This window comes from Salvia miltiorrhiza, chromosome 5 (assembly GCF_028751815.1).
Source record: "Salvia miltiorrhiza cultivar Shanhuang (shh) chromosome 5, IMPLAD_Smil_shh, whole genome shotgun sequence".
Lineage (NCBI taxonomy): Eukaryota > Viridiplantae > Streptophyta > Magnoliopsida > Lamiales > Lamiaceae > Salvia > Salvia miltiorrhiza.
This window is the reverse complement of record NC_080391.1, coordinates 48,564,249-48,573,806: the sequence shown is the minus strand read 5'-3', so window position 1 is coordinate 48,573,806 and position 9,558 is coordinate 48,564,249. Positions and strand designations below refer to the sequence as shown.

General features: G+C 38.7%; 1 protein-coding gene across 1 annotated transcript; it reads left to right on the top strand.

Annotated features, from left to right (window-relative positions):
- Window positions 1–286: 286 nt before the first annotated feature.
- On the top strand, window positions 287–3,788 carry LOC130987115 (probable carotenoid cleavage dioxygenase 4, chloroplastic). The gene is made up of 2 exons (XM_057910736.1): window positions 287–1,682; window positions 3,343–3,788. Exons 1-2 carry the CDS (start codon window positions 382–384, stop codon window positions 3,710–3,712), a joined length of 1,671 nt encoding a protein of 556 aa, XP_057766719.1. The 5' UTR covers window positions 287–381; the 3' UTR covers window positions 3,713–3,788.
- Window positions 3,789–9,558: the final 5,770 nt, after the last annotated feature.

The window sequence follows — 9,558 nt, the reverse complement described above, 5'->3', positions numbered from 1 at the left end:
AAGATCTAATAAGATATTTCAAGTACTTATTCATCCCACTATAATAATATTCACGATAATTTTTATTTTAAAAAATAAGTAATAGTTGCTCCAACCCATATAATACAACCTAAAATTTCAATTCTCATATATCATCAATAAATAATTAAATTAAATATAAAAACTACTTTATTTACATTTATTTTTAAATAAATAATATCTCTCACGCATCGCATGTGGACAAAAGCAATTAGTTTATAAAATCCACACCTCAGCTCTAAATTGATATCTCAACTCAATATTATCATGGCAACCCTACTTTCTTCCTCTTTCATTCTTCGAAATCCCCATCTTCAAAATGCTTCATCATCTAACACTAATTCAAGTAGGTCTCACCACCCTATGAACATGGCAGCCAAATCTTCTTTCACCACATTTCACCACCACAAAAACACACCAACAAATACAAATCAAACTATCAAGATTAATCCAAAACCCTCCAAAACGCCACTACTTGCAATCATCTTCACCACACTAGAAAATTTCATATGCGATTTCATAGATCTACCCCTTCACCCCTCTCTCGACCCCAAACACGTCCTCTCCGGCAACTTCGCTCCGGTGGAGGAGCTCCCCCCCACCGCCTGCAACGCGGTGGAGGGCTCCCTCCCCAGCTGCCTCGACGGCGGAGCCTACATCCGCAACGGCCCAAACCCTCAATTCATCACGAAGGGGCCCTACCATTTCTTCGAGGGCGACGGGATGCTTCACATGATCAAATTCTGTGGTGGCAAAGCTACATTCTGCTGCCGCTACGTCAACACGCACAAATACACAGTGGAGCGTGAAATGGGGCACCGTTTCGTTCCAAGCATTTTCTCCTCCTTCAGTGGCGGCCTCTTAGCTTCCATCTCCCGATTTCTGCTAACTACAGCTCGGATTCTCGCCGGCCACTTCGATCCCATCAATCACGGCTTTGGCACCGCCAACACCAGTTTAGCCCTAATTTCCGGCCGGCTCTTCGCCCTCTGCGAGTCCGATCTCCCCTACGCCGTCAATGTAACGGCGGAGGGAGATATAACGACCCTCGGCCGCCATGATTTCGGAGCTTCCGAGCCGTTTTCTAGAATGACGGCGCACCCAAAAGTCGATGGAGTCACCGGAGAAGCCTTCGCCTATGAATACGGCAGCAGCCCTCCATTCCTGACCTATTTCCGGATCGATTCAAATGGAAGAAAGAATAAATCTGTGCCTATATATTCGGTAGAGAAGCCTATCTCGATTCACGACTTCGCGGTGACGGACAAGTACGCCGTGATCCCGGACATGCAGATTGTGGTGAACCCGTGGTCGATTTTGAGGGGGAGATCGCCGGTGGGGGTTGATCGGGAGAAGGTGGCGCGGCTGGGGGTTATTCCGAGATACGCCGAGGATGAGGAGGAGATGGTGTGGATTGAGGCGCCGGGGTTCAACCCTCTGCACTGCGTGAATGCATGGGATCAAGACGGCGGCGACACCGTGTGCGTGGTGGCGACGAATGCAGTGGCGGTGGATCGGTTGTTGGAGAACATTGATTGTGCGGAGATGACCATGGAAATGGTTGTGATGAATGTGAAGGCGAAGACGGCAGAGAGACATAGGTTGTGCAATGAGTTTCTTGAATTTGGAGTTATCAACCCTGCTTATGCTGCAAACAAAAACAGGTAATCTTATCTCTCTAAAAAAATAAATAAGTAATGCTCAAAACCATCAAATTTAGGAATATACCTATATGAGTAGTATTCAGTGAAATTGCTATTTTTCGTGAGATCGTGAGACTAATGAATAACGCAATATATAGTGTTGAATAAGGCAGTATATAATATTGAATAACGATATTAAGAAATTAGTAAAATTTTCGCTCCCTCTAGAATTCGAATCTAGGTAAAAAAATTCTCCCTCCAAATAAATATCAATCATAAGATGCATGATCAAATTAACACATACAAATCAATCTAAGATATCACCACATATAAGAGATCTTATTAGAAGGCTCCTCGTACTAGCTATACGTATATAATAGCTATACGTATAAATTAATTTTTGATGAAGAAACAAAACGATTTTTTTCGTGAATCCTAAAATAGTTTATTTTTAATGTTGTTGCATGAACATGTCTGTCCATGCATGTATTTGTAGCGACTCGTGTAGTAGTTGTAAATGAAGTACCACACTCCGCTCCGTTTCCATCGCTTTTCCGTACCGGTCCATACGACCAAGTACTCACTCCGTCCACTCAAGCTAGACCAAAAAGGAAACTATATATGCCATGCTTCCTGGGAGGAACGGAGGGAGTATTAGTACACTCAATATTTTTTTATTAAAATTCATGTCAAAAGATTTTCTACATATATTTAAGGGATTTAATTAAAAATGTTGTTTGTAATATAACATTTTTTTTTGCAAAGTATATCATTAATTTGCATTTAAGAAAAATAACATTTTTTTGTTATTAAAAATATCATTCGTAATATATCATTTGTTTTTATACAGTGTATCATTTACTTCAAAAAAAAATATATGAAGTACTGTCATTTGCATTTAAGAAGAATATCAATTGCTTTAAGAAAAATATAATTTTATATTATATTTTATGTGCATTATTTCATTTGCTATGGATAAAAGTGTCATTTATGGTTAATTAAAGTATAATAATTTATTAGTAAAAGTATTATTTATATATAATAAGTCGATAAAACAAGGCAACAAATTAGAAAATGATTCAGGCGCAAGTTTCTGAGCCAGGAAATATCCGGCCGCACAGTATGGGCTGTCCTACGGGCTACGGGAGACCGGCTTTCCTAAAAAAAATATGAGTATTTTTGTTTTCCATTAAGGATGCGTTTACTTTGATGGAAAATGAGAGAAAAATTGTATTTTCACCAATTTTTCATCATTTTCATATGTTTATTATGATGATTTTTTTTTCGCATAGGGTGGAATATTTTCTCAGGCAGCCAATTTTCACTCATTTTTTCTCCAATGTTGGATAATATTATCCTAAGATAGGGGTGTGAAACTATTTTTCAATATTTTTTCATCCTTTCATCTCTAATAAATATGATAAAAAAAAATGAAAAAAAAAAAGATAATATTTTCTCACATTTTCTTATCCATCATTTTCCAATGAAAATTTTACAATCAAAATAAACGCATCCTAAATAACAGCGAAAAATATCCCATTTAGTTTAGTAAAAGATAAATTATACACTACACAATATTGTCATAAAAATTAAAGATTTGGAAATGTGAATTAAGATTTCCTAAATAGCTAATTTGGAGTAGAAATTAGATGTCTAATATATATACTTGGTTTTTATTTAGGTACATTTATGCAGTAATACTAGGCGAGAAACGGTCAGTGGGGGTGGTGAAGCTAGACCTATCCCTACTAAACAAGGAAGTTGGCGGCGATTGCACGGTGGCCTGCCGCCGGTTTGAGCCGGGATGCCATGGAGGCGAACCGTTTTTCGTGGCGAGGGAGCCAAACAATCCAGCGGCCGAGGAAGACGACGGCTATTTAGTGGCGTATTTTCACTATGGTAATACTCAAGAATCCAAGTTTGTAGTAATGGATGCCAAGTCTCCTACTCTCGAAATAATCGCCGCCGTGAAGCTGCCGCAGCGCATGCCCATGGGCTTCCACGGCCTCTTTATGTCGGAGGCTGACCTTATAAATAGTTGTATTAAATGAAAGTTGAAAGTAATGGCCACTTTGAGATTTTGGACTTTTTATTTGGTTTTTGTAGCAAACTAAAATACTAAATGAAAAATACAGTCATTCTACTATTCTAGTAAAAGTAGACTAAAGATAGATCTAACAAAAGTAGACTAAAGATATCCTTGGGCATAACATGGATCCCGAGTTAAAAAAATTTGTAGGTCACTAAGTTGGGGATGATTTGTAAAATTAAACATTTTTTCGAACTTATAAATTTAGGTCATTTAGTTTTAATATCGACGCCTGTGAGCCACATTTAAGTCCGAACGTACTATTTTACATGTAAGACGTGCGCGACTTCACAGGTGGAGCCCGAACACTGATGTGAAATTTTATTTTATTATTTTATTTGACCTATTTTACACACATGTAAAATAAAATTTCAAAATAATATAAACTCCATGGATCCATAACAAAGTCTTTTTCGTGTTATATCATTACATTCGTCATTGGTGGTGATTGTTGGAAGATATAGATAAAAACTTGATTTTTGTAACTCTGGAAAAGAATATAGTTTGTACAAAATGAAAGAAGAAAAGAGAAACTAAAAGACAATTCTTGAAAGTTGAAGCTAGGCTCCGGAAATACCAAGAGATCAAATGGATAGGGGATCTAGCTACAGATTCGTAGCCACATATATTTTAGAATTTATATATTTTGGTTGAATTATTATATAAATCAGATTTATTATATAAATGTCTTGATTAAATAATAGGAAATCGCTATGAAACATTACTAGTAAGTGACCCGTCAAAATTTGACGGGGTCTATTAAAATATAAATTTATGAAATTATTAATGTAGTTTTTGGTTCATGAATTTTTTCACTAAAAGAAAGAATTTAATGAAATTGTTTTAAAATAGAAAATTATAATATTTATTTGAAATTGACCGACCTAATTTAAATATCTTATGAAATTTATATGTAATTAGCAGAGTTTCGATCCAACTTTGTTGTGATTTTTAAGGGCTCTGTAATTGATAAAAATTAATATTTTTTTCTTGATTTGTGGAATATTAATATAATGATTTTCAGATATTTAATAGTTTTTGTATATGGAAACTGATTAAAATTTAGAAAAAGAAAAAGAATGAATGAGAGTTGAGGAAAAATAGAATGAAGTGATTATACGACGTCACATAGGATAGAAATTATTTTGTTGAAATATTAATATAATGATTTTTAGATATTTAATAGTAATTTTTTAATATATCATAATTTTTAGATAAGGAAATTGATAAAAAATTTAGAAAAAAAATAAGAATGAATTAGAATTGAGGAAAATTATAATTGAGCAATTGGAATGAATGAAAATTAATAATACGTCATCTTTAATGAATATTAGCGGCGGATAGTGCATCGAAAGATAGAAAGGACTAAATTCATTCAACCGTATAAGTTCACCAGTGCTCTTTTGAACAATGGAATCAATTTATTTATATTTGAAGGAAAAAATGTTAACAATTGAATTTAATAGTTATTATATATATATCTATTCTTCAGCTATATGCCACGGTCTCTGGTCAACATTGCAACAAGCATAAGTCTACTCTTTACTTCGGGAAAGGGGTGTCTCATGGGCGACGTTCTCGGCTTCAACGGATTTTGGACTTCAACATTGGCTCCATGCCTTTCTCATATTTGGGAGTGCCTATTTTCTCGGGTCGACCTTCTTCGGCAAAGCTTCGACCCATCTATGATCGGATTCTTGCCCATTTCCCTTGGTGGCAAGGTGGTCAACTCTCTATGGCGGGCAGGCTCTGCTTAGTTTCTTCTGTTATCAACAGTGCGGCGGTACATAGCATGCTTGTTTATAAATGGCCGGCGAAACTTCTGCATGATCTTGACAGAGCTTGTAGATCGTTCATCTGGATTGGGAGCACTCTGAAGAAACCTTCTTTTTCTGTGAGTTGGAACAGAGCTCGTGCTCTGAAGGAACATGGCGGCATTGGAGTCAAATCTTTCTCTGACATCAATAATAGTTTCATGTTTCGGCTGGGTTGGTATATTATGAACATGAACAGCTTCGGCTATCGGCTGCTTCGTCAGAAATATCTCACTCAGACCATGGATTGGGCTTCTCAATGGGCGAGTTCGTCGATTTGGACTGGTGTTAGAAGAACGATTCGGGAGATTGTTTCGGATACCTTCTGCACGATTGGCACTGGAGATACGATTTATTTTTGGAGAGATAACTGGCTCGGGTATCGGCTGATCGACAAACTTCAAATTTCGGAGTTCATGACACCCTATTTCTCTCAGAAGATTTCAGACTACTTCTTTGATAATAAGTGGCACCTCACTTCTAGTTTTATGCAGTCTTTCCCGCGCATTTCTCTCGACATCATCTCTACCCCCATTCCTGGATTGGCGGACGACAGATCATGGATACACTCGGGTTTCGGGAACATTACTGCTGCTTCGGCCTTTGCTCACATACGACCTCAGTTCCCTAGGGTCGACTGGGGCTCCTGGATTTGGGCTCCTTTTATCCCCGCTCGGCGATCTCTCTTTGTCTGGCGCACTATTGTTGGCAAGCTCCCTACCTTTGATATGAATCGCCTCCTTGGTATTCAGGGACCTAACCGCTGCCCTTTATGCTCGGCAGCGGAAGAGACAATGGATCACGTTCTGTTGAACTGTTCCTTCTCGGCTTCTATTTGGGCGGATGTCTTTCGTTGGTTTTTGATTGACCAACCTTTGCCGTTCGACGTGGGCAGCATGATTCGCTTCTCTATCCACCAGAAAAACAGCAAACAAGTTGGCAATTTGTGGAAAGTTGGGGTGGTCTCGCTCCTCTGGAGTCTCTGGTCTCACCGCAACAACGTCATACACAAAAATATAGCACCTTCGCGCCACTTGATTCTTAAGCAGGTCCGGGTTTTTCTTTTTGAAGCTGCCAACAATTTTGTCCTTGGTACTATGGCCAACTCGGTTTCTGATCTTCTCATTCTTAAGAATATTTCCATCGCTGGACAACCCAGGAAGCCTTTCTCCTATATTTACGTTGCTTGGCACCTTCCACCGCCGTCTTGGATTAAAGTTAATACTGATGGTTCGGTTCGTGAAGGGAGGATTCATGCGGGGGGCGTCTTTAGAAATGCCTTCAATGACGTTCTTGGTTGTTATCATTTCTCAGGCGGCCAGGGGGTTGCGTTCGAAGCAGAGCTTTTAGCTATTATTATTGCGATTGAATCTGTGCATCGTGCCAAATGGGAGAGAGTTTGGTTTGAGTCGGATTCTTCTTACGTGGTTCAGCTTCTTCAGTCGCTCTCTGAATCGGTTCCGTGGAGATTCAAACCTCGGTGGCAGCTTGCCCTCTCCAAACTCCATACTTTCACATGGCGCATTTCTCACATTTTTCGTGAGGGCAACAGATCGGCGGATTTTTTGGCTTCTCAAGCTAGGGAGGAGGGTTTTTGGCCTCATGCCATTGCTGGTTTAAATGATTTTGTCCAGGAGGATGTTTCTATTCCCTTTTTTACTCGTTTCGCTTGATTTTTTGGTTTTTTTCTCTTGGTTCTGGATCGGTTGTGAGCCGGGAGGCCTAAGGGTAATGGTTCGGCCGGAATCCTTGAGACCTCCTAACTCAGCTCTGTCAACCTTGGTCCTGGACGAGTACTCTTTTTCCTCAGCTGTTATGAGGTTTTAACGAGGCTCGGCCCTTAGTCTGCAGCTTTGTGCTTTCAAGGGTTTTTGGTTTTCCGTTGTTGTTTCTTTTCTTTTTAATAAAATCTTATTTCAACAAATATATATATATATATATATATATATATATATATATATATATACGTTGAAACCTGAATTGGTCTGCCCATGAGGTCGAAGATAATTTTTTAGGGAATATAAATAGAATTAATAACATCAAAGTCATATATATTAAAGTACATCATGTACGTTTTAAATTGAAATTGCAAAGTTGGATATCATAAAGTATAATATTACAATAATCATTACAACCTCAAAATTACAAATACTTATGTATTTTCTATTTTTCGTGTAAGGATATAAATAAAATTTTATTGATCTGTGGAATATTAGTATAATGTTTTTTAGATATTCAATAGTTTTTAGATATATAATGATTTTTAGATATTTAATACATAGTTTTTGGATGTGAAAATTGATTAAAAATTAAAAAAAAAGAATGAATGAGAATTCATGAGGAAAATTAGAGTGGAGTGATTATACGACGCCACGTAAGTAGGATAGAATTTATTTTGTTGAAATATTTATATAATGATTTTTTAGATATTTAGTTTTAAAATATATCATGACTTTTAGATTTTTAATGGTTTTTAGATATAGAAATTGATTAAAAATTAGAAAAAAAAAAGAATGAATGAGAATTGAGGAAAATTAGAATGAAGTGATTATACGATGCCACGTAGGATATGATTTATTTTGCTTTAATATATAGATGAATTTGTTCTCCATCGAGCTCTATTCTTTTTTTTGGGGGGGAAGACATACTTTCATTCATACGAAATCAGAGTTTTGTAATAGATACAAGCCAATCTGAAAAATCAGAAAACCAACACTTCGGTTGGTCAAGATTACGGTTAAACTGAGAAAGGTGGTAAGCTGCTCTATTAGCCGACCTATACGCATGAAAAACTCCAGTCAGGAAACAGTCACGAGCCTTCCCAATAATTTTCTTCACGTTATCTGGTAGCAAAACAGCCGCCTCCTCTCGATTTGCCATGACCTGGGCCGCGAGCATTGAGTAAGTAAAGATCGTCGTCGGCCAAAGATGAAGCTCCATGCAAACCATAATCCCTTGGATCACCGCCATCACCTCAGCAAGCATAGCGTTCGAGGAAGGAGGCAGCGGTTTCGTCACTGCTGCTCTAGTTCGTCCTCTATCGTCACAAATTATGACACCCACTCCAAACTTATGAGTTGTTGAGTCGAAAAGTGCATCAACGTTCACCTTGAAGAGTCCTCTTCTTGGGGCACTCCACCGCTTTTCACCAAGTTTAATACCCATGAGTGCCTCCGGTAAGAACGTGGGCTTTGCCGCCTGATAAGAGTGACAAAAAGCCTCGCAATCCATCTCCGAAGGAGGTGTGATGTCCTCCTTATCACCATGAGCAAACTTGCAGATAAAACTCCAAATCTTCCATAACATAACAACCCAAATCTCGTAATCATCAACAGAAAACTCTTTCTTAATTGCAGTAGCAATGTCCCATAATGGCAACCCATCGTTTGTGAGATAAAAGTTCCAAATCTCGAGTCAGACCACGTCCGTCTGATCACTAGGCAGAAGAGGAGGCTGTGCTCCGTTGAGTCCCACCGGTCGTGGCACCGACAACAAATACCATGCGTTGGAATGTGATAATCCTTTAAGTTGGCCGTCGTAGGGATGATGTTAGAGAGCGCTCGCCACATGAAAACTCGAACCTTCGGCAGTACCGAGAGGTTCCACACAAGCCGGCTACACGTTTTCAGGTCCGTCAACTGGTATGAGGGTGCATGTCGTAGTAGTCAATCGCTAGGAGGTACGCGGACTTGACGGAGAAATTTCCCTTCGGTTCATATTGCCATGTCAGGTCCATCAGGCCGTGCTCACCAATCAGAGTCCGTCGCACAGCCTCAATCTCGTGGGGCAGGAGGCTCGCCTCAAGGGCTTTCACATCCCATGAATTGTCATCTTTTAGTAGGTTTTTGACTTTTAAAAAGTCCCTCCCCACGATCTCACGGCCATTGGGAAATCCTTTAGAAAAAGTTGGGATCCATGGGTCTTTGAATGCATCAATGAGCTCCCCATTTCCCACTTTCCAAATCATCCCTTTTCGAATAAGGTCACGACTCCA

Excerpts from the sequence above, each read along its gene's own strand:
- LOC130987115 (XM_057910736.1), top strand. The coding sequence starts at position 382 with ATGAACATGGCAGCCAAATCTTCTTTCACCACATTTCACCACCACAAA. Across the intron at positions 1,683-3,342 it reads TATGCTGCAAACAAAAACAG|GTACATTTATGCAGTAATAC; the intron begins GTAATCTTATCT and ends GTTTTTATTTAG.